A 20365-nucleotide genomic window follows, 5' to 3' on the forward strand; every position below is an offset into this window, starting at 1 on the left:
ACTGCCAGGGCAAACCTCTTTGTGGCACACCAGGAAGTCATCCAATACTGCCAGGAAAGGAAATCGGGTTGGTTCAATGCCAGATTCAAAGGCTGGCAGCATAAAAGGATTAAAACACTAGATTACAGGGTTCCCTCTAGAGACACATGTTACTATAACTCATTTCCTGATCCCTGACCAGTCATGATTGCCTGGGAAGCTGACCTACAATGGCTTACTGCAAGTTTGATCGGGGCAGATTATCAGATCTTGAAACTTCTTAGGGCTTTTCCATGTTACAGTTTCCCTATATTTTTATATGGGGGGAAAGGCCAGTGAACTACTATGCAAGTTGACTGCATGTATGTATTCCATTGCATGCACACAGGGCAAAATAAAAAGTGCATATTAGAGCTGAAATGCATATTTGCAAAGATCCCAAATTTCACATTTGTTGGATTCAGAATGTGCAAGTTCCCCTCAATGGTTACATGCTTTACACTGGAAATAATCTCTGGATTGCTCTGATGCTGGCAGCATCCAATATGAAGCTGTACAAACTGTCAACTGTTGAATACTATTGTTAGGGAACAACCTTCTCTAACTAAGAGAGGGATATGTAAATGGTTTAAACAGTATGTTTCATGGAACAATTGTAAAGGTTTTGACAGTAAAACTATATTTTATTGCCTTATGCAAGACTCCTCACAAATCTTTTTGAACTGAAGAGGTGGGGAGAAATGAACTAAATAAATACCATTGCATGTCAACTGTTATATGCAGTTAAAGATCAAGGCTGAAATAAAATATCAAATTCAGCTATCCAAAATCTAGTGAATATGTGACTCCAAATTTGGGGGCGCACATGCTTTTCAGCTTCAGCATAGCTTCATCTGTCATGTGTTTTTCCCTAGGATATACAATTTCAATACTGATCTTTGGCTGCATTTTGCAGATGGCATGCAATGGTATTTACCCAATTTCAATCCAGGAAGATCCACATAGTGGCTTACATAAAATAATAGTAATACAATTAAACTGGGAAGCATTACCTGTTTAGAAAAATCAGACTTTTTGTATGATCTTATACTGATATGCATGCGATGGGCTCGTTTTATACCACAATGATGACTCACTATATTACATGCTTCTGTGTCCATAGACATACCCAGGCCTGCATTTTATACTGGCCTCAGTTTGTCAGATTAGGGCAGCGAAAGGCAAAACTTAAGTAGGGGAAAGCAAGGAGGTGGTGGTGGTCCATAGGCAGCAGGCTGTAGCAAGAGGAGAGCGACTTCATTTGAATTGCTAGGATAAAACCTGACCTGGAAGCCCCTACCGATGTGCTCTGGCCTACTGCTATGAAGAGGCTTCCGTATTCATATGCCTCGACTCCATCCTTTGGCAACAGCCAGGTGGCAAAACACAAGCTAGATCCCTACCTCACATCAAGTTACCAACTCAAGAGCAACTGTGGTCTCAAGTCCTGAAATTATGAGTAATTGCTCTGGCAGAAGTCTGCTGCTGCTCCTCTCCCCGAGTTATCCAGTTCCCTTGCCTTGCATTATCGAGGCACTTCCTTGCTTTTTAAAAAGTGGTGGGTTTAGTTTACCTTCTTGCATGCATTCATCCAGATATAGAAAACTGCGTCTGCTTGTTTATTTTAGTAGATGCTAAAACGCCTACCCTAGAGGATAGGAGTGAATGCTGCACAATTAGATTGCTTAACACAGTTTCCGTTAGAAGGGCACATGAGTGCAACAGGACAAACTTGGTTAACCAATTAAAAACGATTGAGCCCACAGTTCTGGCAAAGACAGTGTAAATGTGTAAGTAAAGGTACATTTACCTTTACTGTGAAGAACATATCCAGAAATGAAACAAGATGCAAGAAGAGCACATGTCTGGACACACCCTGAACACTGTTCCCCACACTCCAGCCTAACTTGCCTAAGAAGCACACAAAACACCACAAATGTGCTCCAAGTTGCAGAACCAGCACAAATATTAATGCTGAAACTCTACCCAAAAAGAGAATTCCAGAACTCTTTACCGTTTCCATAGACTGGGAGCATCAACGTTAGCACTCAGAACAGATGGACTTAGTACAGGAGGGAACAAAAAAAGCAGGCTCTTTGCGTGTGCTCGTACACAGCAGCAGAAGCATAAAGGGCAACTGCCGTTAAAAGGGATGAAATCTGAAGAGCTGTTATAAAGAACAGACGCCAGCAATGCTACACATGCTTCCAGCCTCTATTCCCAGCAAGATCACCAGCTATGACGACATTATACAAATGCCTTGGACGAGATCCTTCCCTCAAGTTTCCCTGCCAGGTTTGTTCAACTGACCCAAAGGCTTCAACTTCTCCTTCCTGCTCTTCTCCCTCCACACTTTGTTCCATGCCCCCTTTGGTGCTCCAGAGAGAAGAGCCAGGGACGTTACCCAATAGACCATGGGGATATCGGAGTCCAGCTTTTTTGTGACAGAACTCCATGAAAGAAAAGGAAACCTCAGCTCCTTCCCAGAACTCTGGAGGATCCCCGTGAGATGAGTCAGAGCCCAAATTCACACACCCAGTCTTCTTAACCCATACAAAAATATTGGAGACGCAGGAGACAGCTTCTCATGTACTCACCAGTCTGTAGAGTCTGTTTCCCCCCTGAGAGGACTCCCAGGGGCAGAGTACCTGTGGGAGTCAGGCCTTTGAGTGTCAGCACACTCTCACTCTCCTCTCTGCAAAAGACGCAAAGGGTCAAGTTACACGCTCGTACACAGACCAGTGCCTATCAGCTGAGCACCATTCCACACATTAGGTATAGATCTAAGGCCGATTTGAGGAAACACCTCACACACAGAAACAAACCACTGTGTGTTTGTAAATATGCAAACCATTATAGGTATGTACATCATGAAGCCGGGACTAGGAGCAATTGCTTCTTGACTTGCGAGTAGTTTACCCAAGGCAACCCAGTGAGCTCATGGTGAATGTCACTGAAGGAGAGCTGGTCTCGAGAGCAAGCATAAACCGGAGAGCAAGCATAAACTGTCTCATTTGCTATGTAGGGTCTGCCTTGGTTTGCATTTGGATGGGAGACTATATGTGAATGCTGGTAGATATTCTTATGGGATGGGGCCACAGCTCAGTGGAAGAGCATCTGCTTGCATGCAGGAGGTTCCAGGTTCAATCCCTGGCAGCATCTCCAGGTAGGGCTGAGAGAGACTCCTGCCTGAAACCTTCTGCCAATCAGTATAGACCAGGCCTGCTCAACTTAGGCCCCCCAACTGTCTTTGGACTACAACTCCCATAATTCTCAGCCACAGAAGCCAATAGCCAGGGATTAAGGGAATTGTAGGCCAACATCTGCAGGAGGGCCGAAGTTGAGCAGGCCTGGTATAGACAATACTGAGCTAGATGGACCGATGGTCTATCATCCCAACTCACAATCCTACCACTGCCCCAGCTCTGTGGTTTGAGGTGTTCCTCAGCTGAACAAAGCTCAAACAATACCGAGCTCCTGGACTGACCATCAAACGAGAGAAAGGTCAAGAGCCCGAGGAATTCAAGCACTTCTGAGCAACTGCTCACCATTATCTGCCAAATAAACCACAGCTATGACTTGCCTCCCTTTAACAGGGGTACACACTCTCATTAAGTGCAGGTGACCTGTACATGTTGCAGGCCTGGAGCAGGAGCTGCTTTTCTGTAGATTCAGCCCACAGCATGGCTGTAAGGTCTAAAAGCCGGCCACAACACAGGTAGGGTCTATTACAGGGATCTTTCCCATAGAATTGGCAAGTCCAAGGAGGGTGCTGGTTCCTGGGGAAAGACCCCTGCAAAGGGCCATGTGCTTGCGGTTCACACATGATGGCTGGGCAGCAGAGGTCACAGCAGGGCTGTATCACCTAGAGGGCGCCACTGTTCCCTCTAAGGCGTGTGCACATGCACGCGCTCACAAGTTTTTGATGTCCGGCTCAGTTCATTTTAGGTCCCGCTCAGGTTGAATCAGGAAGGCACCATTCTGAATGCATTTGTGCACACACTGCCTTGAAACTGCCGCCCAGAACAAAACTCATTCCGCACACAGATGAAAAAAATTAGAGAGACCACTGCAGGACGCCTCATGCTATCAGACCATTACATTAGGACAAGAGCTTGCAAACCTTGGTTCCCCGATGTCTCTGGACTACAATTCCCATCATTGTGACTGGGGATGATGAAAGTTGCAGTCCAGCATCTGGGGACCCAAGCTGGAGAACCTGTCTACTAGGAGATCACAATGAGTTTATTTAAGACAGAAATGCTGGATATATGGAGCCATGTACAGAAGTCCATGACTTCCCACCACTCCTTTTTTCCAAACAAGACTCGGGAGTTTCACCAAAACCACTGGCTGATTTGGTTTTGACCTGTATTATTATTTTTTAAAAAATTATACCCCATCCCTCCAGTACACAACTGCTTGGGGTGGCTAATAAAATATTAATAAAATAGATACAATGTAAAATAAAAGATTAATGACATTAAACAAGTTAAGAGACCAGGCTTAAAGCCACATATAAAATTACAATTTTAAACTAGTTTCAAATTTTTAAAGTTATTAATAAAAAGCTAATAGCTGAGAACTATACTGTACTGGCACAACCAGGGCAATCTGGCAAAGAGATGTTACTTTCCTTTCTTTTTCCAAGATTCCCAAGGAAGAGTGAACTTACCGAAGAACTGAAAAAACACGTGCCATCTTCCCAATGGCCCTGATCTTATTCCTGATGATCTCTTTGCGGTCAGTTGTGCTTACTTTGGAAAGAAAAATCAAACAGATTTAAAAGAATGAGGCAGAACATGCTCAAGGCTCAGGTGATGCCCATATGAAGCATCTGCTTGGCTCTAGGAAAGAGAAATCTGATTACAACTGTACAGCTAAATTCCAGTCACAGTCATGGAAAGGGAATGATCAGAATGGAAGGGGGAGCAGGTGACAGACAGGATGACACACAAACGGAAAGTCCAAACAAGAGGTAGAACCACCAAAAGTAGAAAGACAAGTGTTGCCTAGACTTTTCCCTCCACCCCCACAGATGGGGTTGACCAGACTACACATGGGATGTGACATGAATGGCTCAGCCATAGACACACAGTTTGGCAAGGCAAGAACACACTGACAAGACCAAGTGAGGGGTGAAGACGACATCAGGATGCTGGGCTGTGCTTGCAGAAGGGAGAGTGGTCACACAAGCACTACCTTTGGCACAGATGCAGACAAAGGAATGGCTGGAACTTTGCCGCTTTGCTTGAACCCTCGTTCAATGCTGAGTGCTAGGGATAGGTACGCTCCCTTTTACTACACAGGCCAAACATGGACTGAAAAGCATGGAGGTTTGGGGAGACTCAATTGTAAACTGAATGATCAAAACATCTCTTTCCAGTTGAGATCTTTAAAAAAAAAAAGACGACCCAACTATGCATTAAAAACAGGACAAGCCAAACTGGAGTTTTGACATGCACCAATGGATCAGCCATGCAGAAGGTGGCTGCATTCAGAAGTCAAAGAGGAATGTGACCCCCAGCGTTCAGGTTCCTGTTGGAACACAGCAGGGTTAAAAATAACAAGGGAAAATAAAATACACCAAATGCACCACGTTCATGTTAAAACTGAAGGGGGAGAAGAGGAAAATGACGAGACTGTCCGACTAGTCAGCTATTCAAAATCCACTCCAAGGAAATCTTGTGGCACAGGCAGTGAGAATTAAGCTTTTAGCAAATTCTAGCTGGGTACCTTTCGGATAGCTTGAAATGTAGTTATCTTCAGGGAGAGGAGACACCAAGTAACAAGGAGATGAAGATAGAGATAGAAGAAACAAATTTAATTTTAATGGGAGGGAGGGAGAGAGGGGGAGGGAGGGAAGAACATTTTTTTAAAAAATGCAATGGGACAAGAGGATTAGGTCTGGAGCGGTTGCTGATTCTTCTCTGCAACTGCATCAGACTCATTTGGCTAAGTCCTCCTCCATTTGTTTCTGCCAAAGTCTGATCAATTGCCTTCTGATCTACGTGGCAGTGTCTAAAATCGCGACTAAGGGCCCCAAAGGAGGATGATTCTATTTCTGATGCCAAAAGGATGGGAACGCCAGTTCACTGATTATGGTATGTTTTAAAGTGATCCAGCAGTGCAAAATGCTGGAGGTGGGGTGGCGGCAGTGTTCATGCCAGGAGATAGAAAAATAGATGGTTGCGGGACTACCAGGTCTTCCGTTTCAGCTGGCCAGGAGTTCTGGCACCATAAAAACAACTCCCCATACTTCGCTCTCACTAGTTAAAGAGAAGTGCTGTAGAGACAAGGGTCTTTGAGGTAACTCAAGAGAGGGCAGTACAGCTGTCATTGCCTGTGCAACGCATTCAGTGTTTAGGTCTCCCACAGTGTTCTCTGGCCAGAGCCAGTTATGTGGGCTCCTTAAGCACTTCAATGTGTACCCCAGGAAAGCCAAAACAATCCCCAGGGGACCAGTAATGCTGCAGTAGAAACATGTGTGTGTTTCACCGAGACTGTTCCAGGCACCTCCTGGAGAGTGTAACACTCACTCCCACCCCACTGTCCACTGGAACTGGGTTTTTCTTTTTAAGGTACATGAAAAATGGGCTTATATCATTAAAAAAAAGAGAGAGTACAGTTTCTCTTAGGAGGAGACCAGAAGCGGTTTAGTCGAGTTGTTTTCACAACTCCATTGACTTGGATGGGATCTGGGCACGCAGCAGCACTTCATTAGGAAAACTGGGCAAACAGGCTCCCTCTTTCTAATTTCCCCCTCAATACATCTGGATAAATGTATCAAGCGACTGATGCTACATCAGGGCTATTATTTGTGTTGCTTATTTTTTTATATACCGCTTTTCTATTGCCACGGTAGTGGACTAGGGGAGATGTTGCACTTGTTGCTCCGGAGAAATAATCATCTGTAAACAGCCAAAGACAGTAAGCTTAGAACCATGAATGAAAAAGATGGCAACGAATAAAAGAACGAGGCCGCCCATCCAGTATGGAATGCCGGTCTCTCCAGGTCTGCCCCAAAGTGCCCACGCGTAGCCCACCCTGAACAGACACATGCTTCTTTACCTTCCAATGCATCATCTGTATCTGAAAGCAGCTCATCATCGGAGCAGATGTTGAGGATGTTAACCAGCATCTCTGTAACTGCAGGAAGTGGCGAGAAACAGCAAAGTGGTTAGAAAGGCCTGGGCTGGGCACTGGCCAGTGGGAGAGGGAGAGCTGGACCACACACAGTGGCAAACGTGAAGCTGCTGCTCTGTGAATGGCGCTTGCAGTGACACACTCCAACTCCCTGCCCCAATTCAATGCTCCCCAACCCAAGGCTGCAAATCGGGTTTTGAAGCTGGTTCACAGGGCAAGTGCCCTTGTTTGTCTCTTCAGATGTCAGGGCAAACACGTCCGGTCCTGGACTCCCACGGGGGGGCGGGGGCGGGGATGAGGTGAGGCTGATCTGCAGGACCTTGGAGAGCTCTTAGAGAACAAAAGCCAAGCTCAAACTGAGCCCTCTTAGGTCTCTTGACCCCAACTACTTCCCTAAGACTCCACCTCTCTGTCCCGGAGCATGGATTTTTTAAAGGGGCAGCCTCTGGGCTGGAAGCCAAGCACTCTTATCTCTTAGCCACCTCTTGACTGACATCGGTGCTCTTTTGGTGTTCTTTGGCACCAAAGAGCAAGAAGTCCCTAGAATATGCTCTGGAATAAACTCTGTGTCCAAGTAAGAGCTTTTTTTTCATCTCTGGCTGCTCTTAAAAAGACCTTTAAGACACACCTATTTTCTCAGGCTTTTAGTTAATTACTTAATTTTAAATTGCTTTTTTAAATTTCATACAATTGTTTTAATTGTTCTAGTCTGTTTTATACTACTTGTATTTTAAATTATGTACAGTGCCTAGGGATTTACATATCAGGAGGTATATAAATATGATAAATAAATAAATATCCAAGACCAACCCTTTGGGTGGGGTAGGTTAAAGGGGGAGCATCTCTGGGGTGTCTATGTTTGGGTTTCTGGAGCTCCCCCACTGCTTGCTTCATTCTCCCTGCCAGGGCTCAGGGCCTGCACCCTGGCAACTGATATAGACAACGGGAATTTGCATGGCTCTTTCGCCTCTAGATCCTTGTCCCAGCCAATGTTTGAGGTTGGGGCCAGTGTCATTCACAGAACATCAAGCCACAGCCTGACATGATGTCTGGGCCGAGCCAACATATCCATATAAAAGTGTCTTTTTCTAGCCTGACCTGGGCTACACAAAATCTAAGACATTTGATCAAAATAAAATTAAAGTCAGGTGAGACACCACTGCTAGAGCCTCACCTTAGTTGTCATACCCAATTGAAACAAAGCTTATATATATTTTAATACATGTGTTCACCACCCCCCTGCTCAACTCTCTTGCTGCTTCTCCTTCCATCCCATTCTCTGTTAGAAATCAAGCTGTAAACGCCTGGTAAGGCAGGGACCCATTTTTATCAACCTCCTATTATTGTGAGAAGTACCATTTGCACTGGTGTAATATTAACATTCTTATTTTAAAGGACACCACCACAAGTTGGGCCAAATGAAAAACATCTTTCAATGCTTCACCATCACTTATTTGCAAAGCACCTTTAATTCTCTAGGCAAAGTACAAAGAGCTAATTCTTCTGAAAAGAAGCTGCCAGATACTACCTTTCCCACTTACCCTTTTCCCCCACAAAAGGCAAAGACCACGTGAAAACATCCATGAAATTTGGAAGCCAGTAGGGGTGTGGAGAACAGTTGAACTGCCTGATGTTCATGACATTATTTTCATATTTCAGCACAGCAGCTGGAAGAAAAACAAGACAGAAAATGTTGACCCATGTGCTGAGCCTGCCTTTGCCCTCCAGGCTTAAGGGAAAGGAAAGATTGTGCTGTCAAGTTGGTCTCGACTCCTGGCGACCACAGAGCCATGTGGTTTCCTTGGTAGAATACAGGAGCGGATGACCATTGCCTTCCTCCAGCGCAGTGTGAGATGATGCCTTTGCCGTTGTCACTGAAGTGAGCATCCGCCTCCAGCACCTTCCTATATTGATGCTGCCCTATAATAGGTGACTATAAATATATATTTACTAGCACAGTCTGGGAAGCACACTGGTGGGGATTCGAACTAACAGCCTCTTGCTCCCTAGGCAAGCTGCTTCCCTGCTGCACCACTGCAGCTGATCAAAATGCAACAGTGATTACCCAAACAATTTGCCAAAATTCTTCCCAATGCAGTTTAGGCCACCAATGGAGACTCTGAAGGCATGTGTGTATGGAACTGTCACTGTCATTTTTGTGGAGGGCCTCATAAAACTACCACATTTTTTGTGTGTGATGAGCTAATCTTTTTAAAATCTTTTTAGTGATGAGCTAATCTTTTTAAAATCAAAAATGCCATTTCTCTATGCCTGGTGGTGGTTCCTGCCAACCCCCCCCTCCTGAAATGCACCAGGAACAATGTTGTGTCATGACATATTCTTGATGCATTCCAAGGGGGGAGAGGGAGAGGGGAGAGGGAGAGGGAGAGAAAGAAAGAAAGAAAGAGTTTAAGAAGCAACCTACTGATTCTCTAAAGGAGATGGAAGGAATTTTCCTAAGCCTCTTCCTATTTGCAGTCTGGATTTAAGACAGAAGGCCATCTCATCACTTCTCCCCTGCTCTCCCTTCTCAACACTTTTTCGAGCGGGGCTCAAGTTCCAGACCCAGTTAGTTGTGAAATAGTGGCAGCTGTTGGGGCAGAGGAGAAAGAGGGCGGGGGAAAGAGAAGCAGATGGCCCCAGGTGAGGTAGGTTAGGGTAGCTCTGGAAATCTGGGGCCCCCAAATTCCTAGCAAACAGGGCAAACACAAACTGCCTCTGTTTTATGGAGGGAAGCTATTAAGGGAGAAAAGTATGAAATGAGCAAAAGCTCCCATTAAAAGGCCTCAGGCACGACCCAACACTGGCACTACAGTAGAGAATCAGAGTCTTACCCTTGTTGTTATAGACATCTAGGTAATTTGGTGCAGAAAAGATTGTGATTAGGGATGGAAAACCTGTAGTTTGGCTCTTCCTGTACATTCGGTACCTGTGGAAGTAGACAGAGGGTGAACAGGTTGCTTCTGCAACCCACATGGAACACAAGAAAGCTGCTGAATGCGGCACTAAAGCGACTCTGAACCTACCCTGCATCCTGGGCTTCGTGTGCTCGGATCACAGATAACAAATTATTGTTTTGCAAAAATTCACAAATTGCAGGATAACTGGAAGGGAAATTTTACAACATCAGTAGGTGGTAATGACATCAACATCATCACCACCACATTTGTATCCTACCCTTCCTCCAAGCAGCTCCTGTGGTTCTTTCCACTTTTCCTTGCAAGCAACTATCCTGCAATACAGGCTGAGGTCATGTAACTGGCCCAGGGTCACCCAGTAGTCTTCACAGCTGAGTGGGAATTTGAACCAGTTCTTCCAGCCCAAACCCCATGTTCTGTCCACTACATCACTGTCTGTCTGTGGGGACAAAGGGAGTGAGTGGGCTAAGAGAAGAATGCTTGCACTCGGATGAGGGCTGCCAAGCACCCAACACCTCAAGGTGACATGTCAGGAAACTGACCATCTTGAAGGTACTAGGATGTGCACGAACTGGTTTGTGCACTCCTGGGAGGCGGTGGGGGGGGTCCTTTAAAGGGCAGGGAGGGTGCCCTTACCTGCCTTGACGCTCCCCCCTCCCCCGGCGCTCTCCCCAAAAGTGTTAGTGCAGGGCTGCAGTGAATCTCCCTGCAGCCCTGGTCAATGTCGTACCGGAAATGGCCACTGAGTGTGCGCCTCAAATGACCTCCCCCTGCCCCGTCTCCAAACCAGGTCCAGAAAAGGAGCGCTGAACCGGTTCGTGCACATCCCAAGAAGCCACTCCAATAGGCATTCATTGTTCACAGTGACTTAAAAATGGCATGCAACTCGAATTTAAGCGACAATGCTGTGCGCTAAATTGGCTGGTCTGAAAGACCTTGTCAGCCTCAAAACACTTGCTTTACCCTTTCTCACCTGTAGAAATAAGAGCATCCTCGAACTGTATTGTGGGTAAAATGTTCCAGCGTCTTCTCGTTGCCATAATCCTCTGATGGATCAGACCATAGCAGGTCACACATTGGACCAAAGGCTGGAGGCTCCTTAAACCTGTCTAACTGGAAGGCATACAGAAGACAGACAAATTATGGACAGAAGGCTGTGGGATGAAGGGCACAGATTATGCCATCTGGTTGCTTCAGAGGTGAAGTTGAGAGTATGAGGTCCTCTCCTTTAGCTGTGCCAGGACTAACAACCCTTTGTCTTCTCTGCTCCTGGAATGGTTTTATGCAGTGGCCATGGCCCCCAAATTGCCCTATTTCTTCTTCCTCCCCAGTCCTTATTCCACTGTATCATGTCTATGAAATTGTAAACCATCATTTTAAACCATTAACTTCCTTGAGTACACTGGCAGGAAAGTGGCATATTGAATTTTTTTAATATACCAAAAGGCACTGTGTGCAGGCCAAACCCCTGATTAACCTGTGCTAGGTATTCACAGCTCACGATGCAGTCTCTCAGTAACAACTATTTTAACAGACTCATCAACCAACCAGCCATGACACAGGCTATAGAAATACTGACTTCTACATGACGGAGACCTGAGTGAAAACCCTGGTTTTATTTAAACATTCAAAAGTACCCGTGTTTCAAGCAATGTGTTTCAAGCTTCAGAGGCACTTAAAGTTAAACACCCCCAAGTTATACAATGTTGCATGAATCTACAATACTACCCCCTTCCACACAAACATTAACACAGTATTATTATCCACATTAGAGCCTACTGTCTCTAAAAAGATGCATAAACACTGATCACAATAATGCAAACAATTATAACGTTGAACCAAAACAACTGGGTGAATGGCATACATGAAATACTTGAGGTTGGATATCCTTTACATTAGACAGCAGGGTTGATAATAGGTTTATATGTATGATATTCACCCAACATTATGATTGTATAACATGGTGGTGTTTATCTTTGCCAGTAACTCTGAAGAACCTCAAAATGCACATGCTCAAAACACATTCGGCATTTTTGAATGTTCTAACAAAAACAGGGTTGGTTGGTTGGCAGGCTTTTCAGGGTGTTGCAGGATGAGGGAAGTGGAAAAAGAGAGATCACTTACTTTCCTAATGTCGTCTAGACATGTGATTTCTGGGGAGAGCCCTCCATGTACGCACAGAAACTGCTGGTTCAAGAGGGCGGCAAGAGGAAGACAGTCAAATGTATCCATGCATGCATCATACACCCGCTCCGAGTACTTGATTCGACCTACAGGAAGCAGAAGCAAGCAAAAGGATGTGGCTGTTAGGTCTCGACTACAAAGCACAGACTCATTGGAGGCCTTCTTGGGCCCAACTCTCCACGTAGACCACAACATTTTGGCAAACACAATGACTTGGGCAAAATTACATGTTATGGTAGCACAACATTAGAGTGGACGTTCTTGGCTGTTTTTGTCCCTCTAAACAGGAGCCACTGAGGGGGCTGTGGAGGAAGAAGCGGTTTTAACCCTTTGCTCCACAGCTCCGATCACTCCTAGCCCCCCTCCCCCATGTTGCACTTATTTGCCCTGGGAGAAAAGCTCCTATCTACCCAGGTATGACAGGTTTCCAACAGACCCAGATCTCACAGGTCTTCTCTAAATATGCATTATATGTGTCATGTCCTCTTTTCACAACTCGAAGTGTGGGTGTATGAAGATCTTTCCTGGCCAAGACATAAATGGTGTTCCAAAGGAAGCAGGGATTGTAATTTACTCTTGTGCGCAAAATTATGGGTCATCTCTCACTTCAGTCACTGCCATATTCCTATCTGGTCTTCTGTTGTCTCTTCTCAGTCCTACCACCATGATCCAGTGCTCCATTATCAAAATATTTAATTCTCTCATCACCTTGATCACATCATGCCTATCCTGAAAACTATGTACTAGCTTTCCATCTGTTCCCTTCTCCAATGCCAGCTCCTCATCCTTACCTTCAAGGCTCTCCTCCTCTCCACTCCGGGATCCCAATACAGCACTCCCCAAAACCTCTGTTCCTTCAGCCCTCCCACCCTCAGCCATCTGTAGGCCTCTTGCTCCTCACACGACTCTGCCCTTCTCCGTTGCTGCCCCTTATGCATGGAACTGCCTCCCAAGACAGTTCTACGATGCCACCTCTCTTCCTTCCTTCCTTCGAATCTCTCCCTCAAATCCCTGCTCTTCTGTGCAACCTATGGCACAACCTGCTGGCCCCCATACCGTACTGTAACTGAGCTTAACTACATGTAACTGAAGTCATCCATTCTTCCCCTGTTTACTGCTGCCTTCAATTCCTTCACCTTCCTCTGTTGTCTTCCCTCTATCACATTTTAGATTGCAAGTTCCTCAAGGCAGGAACTTGTCCTCTTAAACACTGTAACACACCATGCACATGGATGGCGCTGTATAAATACACAAAATCATCAACAGCTTTGAAAATAAATGAATATCTTTTCCCACAGAGTGCACAGCTGACCTCCAGAATGTACAACCACAAAGCATTCTGAAGTTTGTTCATACTTCAGAAGAATAACGAAGACTGGACAATATGTATACCAGTTATCTGTGGCCTTCCACCTTCCAGTTATCACATCATTATTTTGGAAGCTACTGTGGCTGTAAAATTAAACTTAGGAAGAATTAAAATGAGAACAAAAATGAGGGTTATTATTTCCAGGGCATAAGCGGGATGGGGTGGACCTGAATGGGAGAGCTCAGGCTCTCATAGACATGTGGCCAGAATGTGAGCAGCATACCTGGGTGAGACGAATGCTAAGAACAAATATGCACAAAGACCAGAAGTAATTCAAGGGGAGTCAGAACAGAAAAAAAGCAAGAACATGAGATGAATTAGGAAGGAGCTATACACAGGAGCTGCCGTCCAGTTTTCCAGGAGCTCCTTCCTGCTTCCTTTTACAGGGGCTGCTGGAAAGTGGAAGCCAGAGAGAGCAGTGACATCCACATGGTTTCAGGTGGGCTCGCATCCCAAAGCAGGAGCAGGGCCCAGGAGCAATTCCTGAGCATTTCAAGCATGCAGAGCAACATGACAAGGAGGCACAAAGGAGACTGCAGATGGGTTTGCGCAGGTAGAGCGGGGGAGAGGAGATACAACTGCAGTGCTCAAAACATAAAGAGACAAGATGCTTGAAACTAATGTGGAACGTCAGGGAGCTAGTGCACATCATTAAAGGAAAGCAAAAGTCGTAATGATGTGCGGGGACATCTTTTTGCAGTGGCCTTTTTGAACTGCTGGGCCTCACCTTTGCACCATCTCCACTCAGATTTATAAAAATTAATAAGTTTACTGTAAATTTTAAGCACACACACACACACAAAATAAGAGGTAAGGATTTGCTGAGGAACCCACGTTAAAGGGCAAGTACTTGATTTCCTTCCAATTCTGATACCAGCTGCACAAGCTGGAAGTGAAAGCTCTTGGCAGTAATTATAGGGTTTTGGGTCCCTAAGCTGACAGGGGTGGGAGGGCCGGTTTGCATGGAGTCAGACTGTCAGGGAGAAGGCAACGCAGGAACCGTGCTTGCAGCCTCTCTGTGAGGAGGGATTTAAGCACTGCTTCCCTGAACACTGAAGGAGGACAGGAGGCCCAGGACATACATGCCACCACCACAACATCCACAGCTTTCTCTTGGCTTTCTCAGGTAAGTCCAGCCAAGTCATCCCATACTTACATTCCTGTTTAAAGGTGAAGTATTCTGTGAGGTGCCTGCACTCGTGGTTCCCTCGGAGTAGGTAAAGTGTTTTGGGGTGGTTTATCTTTAAACTCCATAAATACAGTACACACTGCAAAAGAAAGGGAAGTTCCGCATGTCAGAAAACCTTTTCCAGAGAGCTGCAGCACAGAACTCCTGACTGGTGAAAACAAACTCAAGGAATAGACCTCAAGGAAAGAATCTGACCACAGCACAGGTATATGAGAAGGGCTATTTAGAATGTGTCAAATGGGGTGGACATACTTAGGGGATAAATGTGCCAGGATTGCATCATTCTAGGCATTGTGCACTACATACAGTATAGATACGAACAGCCCTGCTGCATCAGGCCCAATGCCTATCTAGTATAGAACCCTGTTTCACAGAGTGGCCCATCAGATGCCTGAGAGGCTCACAGGCAAGCAGTGAGGGCAAGGCCCTCTCTCTTGCTGTTGCTCCCCTGCAAATGGAATTTAGAGGCATCTTACCTCTGAGACTGGAGGTTGCCTATAGAACTTTTTTGATGGTCTGGGAATCCCTGTTAGAGGGAACACTGGAGGTGGGGCACCAAGACTGGAGATCTTGGGAGGTAGTCAGGCAGGATACGAAGGCTTTTCCTTGAAAAGCAAAGCCTTTGGTAGAGTCTACCTGTATGCTTTCAAACATCTCTCCAGGTCCACGGACCTAGAAATGCACTATACAAGGAATTTGCTGCCAGACAGAATTCCTCATGCAATTTCCTTGCATTAAGTCAGGGGACACAAAGTATAAGCCAAGAGCATAATAGAGCTTATTCAGGATCACATTTCCTTGGATTTATTTCCAGTGAATGTGTACAAAACAAGTCTTGCCAATACATCAGGGTTAAACTAGAATGACTGAAAACGAAGGCACCAATTCAGCTGAGGGCTGCTAAACAGATAGCTTTTTGGGCATTATAATCGAGAATATAATAATGAGATAGATATGAATAGAGAAAGTGCATACACAGTGATATGTGAATTAAGATCAAGAATCTGTACTGTTGCAGGTACACAAATCAGGATACCCACATTAAGAATTCATGCTTGTGTCTGAAGGACCATAAAGCAGACTTTGAACGAGTTTTACATATTCCCCCACTTCACTATAAGAGAGTTCATGTAAATTGTTTCTACACTTTTTTTCATTTTTCAGCAGTATCTTCACAGTGAAGGTCAGCACAAACACTGCTGGCATTCATAGTTTCATGAAAGCACACGTTAGATGATATTCACAAGACCAAGATTCATGTCATCTTTACCATAATAGAAGTACAACAGTCACTTCACAACAAAGCAAATGGTAGTGTGAAACAAGAGCAAAGCATTCTTTTCCAGACAAGGTTAACAAAATCTCTTAGACAGATGTACCATTGGTGGAAAGTGCAATTGAAGGCCATTACGTTCAATTAATGGTCATAGAGCTCATAACATGGTGTCAGAACTGTACAATGGCCATTAAAGGTAAAGAGTGCCTTTAGGAGTCAGTGTCAACTCCTGGCGACCACAGAGCCCTGTGGTTGTCTTTGGTTTAAACAGGAGGGGTTTACCATTGCCATCTCCTGCGTGGTATAAAATGATGCCTTTCAGCATCTTCCTATATCGCGGCTGCCTGATATAGGTGTTTCCCATAGTCTGGGGAACATACCGGTACTAGCGGGGATTCAAACCGGCAACCTCTGGCTTGCTAGTTAAGTCATTTCCCCGCTACATCATTAGGTGGCTTACAATGGCCATTGCCAACTGCCAAATATTAATTTTGGATGCACAGGAAACAAAACAGCTACTTTATATTGAATCAGACCATTGATCCATCTAGCTCAGTATCATCTGCTATGATTGGCAGTGGTTCTACAGCTGGTTTAGACCAATAGTAACCACAGAAAATATTTACAAGCTTTAATTACAAAAAAGGTCACTTCGCCATTGCATGCAAACTAGCTGCTATTCACCTCTAGGGCATACATTAAAATCTAGTTCTACTGAGATTTCTGGACTGCACCAATTCAGACCGCAGATGGAGACTTGCATGACAGTGTTCCTTCATGGAGGAAAAAGGGGTGGGGGGGGAAGAAAGTCAATCCACACAGAAAGATTGCATGGCAGGGGGAAGGTTCTAGCCTCATCTTAAATGCTATTTTTCTATATAGAGGAGCATTCAGTCATGTGAGCCCTCCCCATCAGCAGTCTGACATAGTACATACAGCCTTGATTAGGGTTGCACAACTTTGGCCTTCCTGCAGATGTTGAACTACAACTCCCATAATCACTTATTATTTGCAACTATGGCTGAGGATTATGGGAATTGTAGTCCAAAACCAGCTGGAGGGCCAAAGTTGTTCAGCCCTGTAAAAGTTAACCCAATTCTCACTGATGTAGTAAAGAATCAAATAAGATTCTGGCACATTTTCAAGTTTTGAGTATTACTTTTTATCTCAGTGTCACTTCTGTTGTCTTGCATCCACAGTATCATGAAAGCCAAAAAATAAATGAGATTACACAAAAACAGCCAAAGACAGAGGACTGAAGACCTTAAAAGTCCACCGTTTGTTTGTTTATAGAAAGATGCCTTATACCGAGTCAGCCCACTGGTCCATCTAGCTCAGTGTTGTCTGCACTGACTGGCAGCAGCTCTCCAAGGTATCAGGCAGGAGTCCCTCCCAGCCCTACTTACAGATGCTGCCAGGGACTTAACCTAGGACCTTTTGAATGGAGCAGATGTTCTATCACTGAGCTACAGCCCTGACTCTCAATAATATTTATTTATTATTATTTATTTATTTATTTATTTAGAGCATTTTTATATCGTCCCAACCCAAGGTCTCAGGGCGGTTCACAACAAATAAAAACAAAACATTAAAATCAATTAAATATTAAAAACAGTTTAAAACAAATCAATAAATAATCCAAAATTTAAAAAGTTACAAAGTTAAAAAGCTAAAATGTAACCAGTATGCAAATTTTACATGAGTACAGAAGATCAGAATTTACAGTGTAAATTCTTAGTAAACAAAACTATAACGAAAACTAGTAACGCCTCTTAGTAAAGGCCTTCAGTGGGTTTCAGTTCCAAATTAGGGATGTGCACAAAAGAGATTTTGCATTTTGTTCCAAGCTCAAAACAAAACGCAAAATGGTCAGAACGTTTCATCAAAACAGCGGCCAAGCTGGCTGTTTTGACGAAACAAATCAAATTTTTTTGAGTGTTTCAGCCATAGGGAACAATGAGGTAACTCAAAATAACCCAATGTTCCCCACGGGTACCTCCTAGGGATACCAAAATGGGTTGTGTGGTAGGGTATGATGGGTGCTACCTACCACCCAACCCACAAAAGAAATGGGAACATGGGCAATTTTAAACCTTTCTCAAAACCTTTATCCAGTGTTAGGATCCTAGTGGTAGTGGGTTTCGGAGAAAGGTTAAAAATTTATTTAAAACCACCCGCTTGCCCATTTCTTTTGTGGGTTGGGTAGTAGGTAGCACCCTTCATGCTCGACCACTCTGGTGTCCCTAGGAGCTACCCATGGGGAACAATGGAGTGTTTCAAGTTTCCCTATTGCTCCCTATGGCTGAAACAAGCTGCACACTCAGAGTACACTGCACACAGATTTTGCACTGTAATTTGCAATACATTTTGCAACTCTGCCTTGAAAACGAAAAACACTGAAGTAGCACACAGTAAAAGGGAATCTGTCCCTCCAAATGCAGAGCACACGTTTCAAACATGTTCCAAAAATGGCCAAAAAAAGCATCACTGACCCAGAATCCATTGTCAGTCACAGTGCCTGCGCTGCAGTAACAGCACTGGAACAAGTTGCACTCACACACAATTAGGACTCCTTATGCTACTTCCTAGCATTGCAACAGCTGCCACAGCAGCACCCTCACTTAACAGCAAGCATAGATGCTTAACTAGAGCAACTTCAGCCACATTTTGACTGACTACACCTTGCAATGCAGACTGTAGAGCAGATCAGAGCAGTGAGTGAAGCACAAGTTAGCTTCAAGGCCAGTCATGGAGCTCATCACAGCAAACACCAAGAAATATTTCACACACACTCACACACGAATACACACAGCTGTAACTGTCTATTTCTCGCCACAACACTATCTCAAAAACAAGCTAAACCACAACTCAAGGCAGACACCCAAATTCTGCCTTTGTCAATCTGAGATTCAGCAAAAACAGACAAATATAGCAGCAACAGCACAACATATTATACTCAGTGCTGATAAAAGAAAACCACAAAAACAAACCTTCCTTCCTCCTCTCCTGATGCATCCTCTTCAAGAGAGGCATAAGGGCTCTCTCTGCCTCCTAGTCCCTATGAATACATTTTGAAATTCCCTTCTTTTGTGCCCCCCCTCCCGGCAATGGGGGCATAGTTGCCCTTGACATTTGATTTGTATGGTAAGCCAACCAAGAAGCTAGGAGATTGCAAATTAATCAGAAAGCCAATCAGCAAGGGAAAAACAGTCCTCCAAAGTGGCACTCAAAATGTTTCAATCAAAACAAGGTTGCTTTCTTTTGAGCTTGAATCAGGCCCTTTTAAAGAGGACATTTTGTTTTGAGCGTGAAACACTTGAAACAGCCCGTTTTGAGTTGAAACATTTTGAACATCCCTAGTTAACAATGGGAAAGAGAAATTCTACAGGAAGGCCTATTTAGATTTCTGTCCTGAAAGGACTTCCCAAGTTCCAGAAAATGTGTATGTGTAGAAAAAAGGGCAGGGTAAATGTGGAATAAGGAGGATTTGACAGACTATGCTTGCTTTGGAAGGAGGCTGGGATGAGAAGCTGGAGAGATTTAAGAGATCCCTGATCCAGATTTTCTGAAGCTTTGTGCCCAGAAATTGATTACTAGATTATTGCAATATCACAAGACCCGACAAGAGACTATTAGGGATTACCAGATTTAAAGTAGTCTACTTCCCATTTTCTTGCCACTTATCTTTATAACGCTAAACCAAGGTATATGCTGGTGGTGTGTCTTTCCCCCATAAAGTTCACCTCTCTTACACATCTACAGTGAAGACAGAGAAAGAAAACTAAGTTTGTGAAAAACTGATCTGAGTATAAAATTTTGGACTACTCATTGTAGCAAACTCCTTTCAGAACCAAATGTACTTGGAGTATCATAAAAATCTACACAATATTTTTAAAAAGTTTCTTTCCTAAGAATGATCCAAACATTTTCTTCTCTATTACAACTCCACTTACAAAGCAGGGCATAGATTCCTAAAAGCTACTGTGACTTTGGGTTAAGATACCTGTAGGTTTTGAACACCATCAATGCTAATGGATGGGTCCTTTTTTCTACCCAGGTGCCTTCAGGCCCCTTATTAAAGACTAGGTTCAAAACTCCTTCAGAAACAGGAAGGAAGGAAGGAAGGACAGGAAATAGTATCTGACATTTCTGCCCCTCAGCTTTAAAAAAATTGGGATGCTGTGTGGAGCTGGGTGAGGGAGAACTGTTTTCTTTGCTGACCAGATTCTGTGGTTATTTTTGAAGCTTTGGTTATCTCACCTTAG

The 20365-nt window shown here is 44.3% G+C and overlaps 1 protein-coding gene across 5 annotated transcripts in view; it reads right to left on the bottom strand.

Annotated features, from left to right (window-relative positions):
- The window catches only part of PPP3CC (protein phosphatase 3 catalytic subunit gamma), an 81961-nt gene that overhangs the window by 11793 nt on the left and 49803 nt on the right, over window positions 1-20365 (bottom strand). For 3 of the 5 annotated variants that reach the window (XM_053269215.1, XM_053269212.1, XM_053269213.1), the window contains exons 4-13: window positions 14792-14903; window positions 12207-12352; window positions 11056-11195; window positions 10191-10268; window positions 9999-10093; window positions 8706-8831; window positions 7090-7167; window positions 5755-5781; window positions 4694-4775; window positions 2616-2713 (exon numbers count right to left, since the gene is read on the bottom strand). In XM_053269215.1, coding sequence (XP_053125190.1) covers window positions 2616-2713; window positions 4694-4775; window positions 5755-5781; window positions 7090-7167; window positions 8706-8831; window positions 9999-10093; window positions 10191-10268; window positions 11056-11195; window positions 12207-12352; window positions 14792-14903 — 982 coding nt within the window. The remainder of the gene's footprint in view (window positions 1-2615; window positions 2714-4693; window positions 4776-5754; window positions 5782-7089; window positions 7168-8705; window positions 8832-9998; window positions 10094-10190; window positions 10269-11055; window positions 11196-12206; window positions 12353-14791; window positions 14904-20365) is intronic. The other 2 variants (XM_053269216.1, XM_053269214.1) reach the window with 1 other exon arrangement.

This window comes from Hemicordylus capensis, chromosome 8 (genome assembly GCF_027244095.1).
Source record: "Hemicordylus capensis ecotype Gifberg chromosome 8, rHemCap1.1.pri, whole genome shotgun sequence".
Taxonomy (NCBI): Eukaryota; Metazoa; Chordata; class Lepidosauria; order Squamata; family Cordylidae; genus Hemicordylus; species Hemicordylus capensis.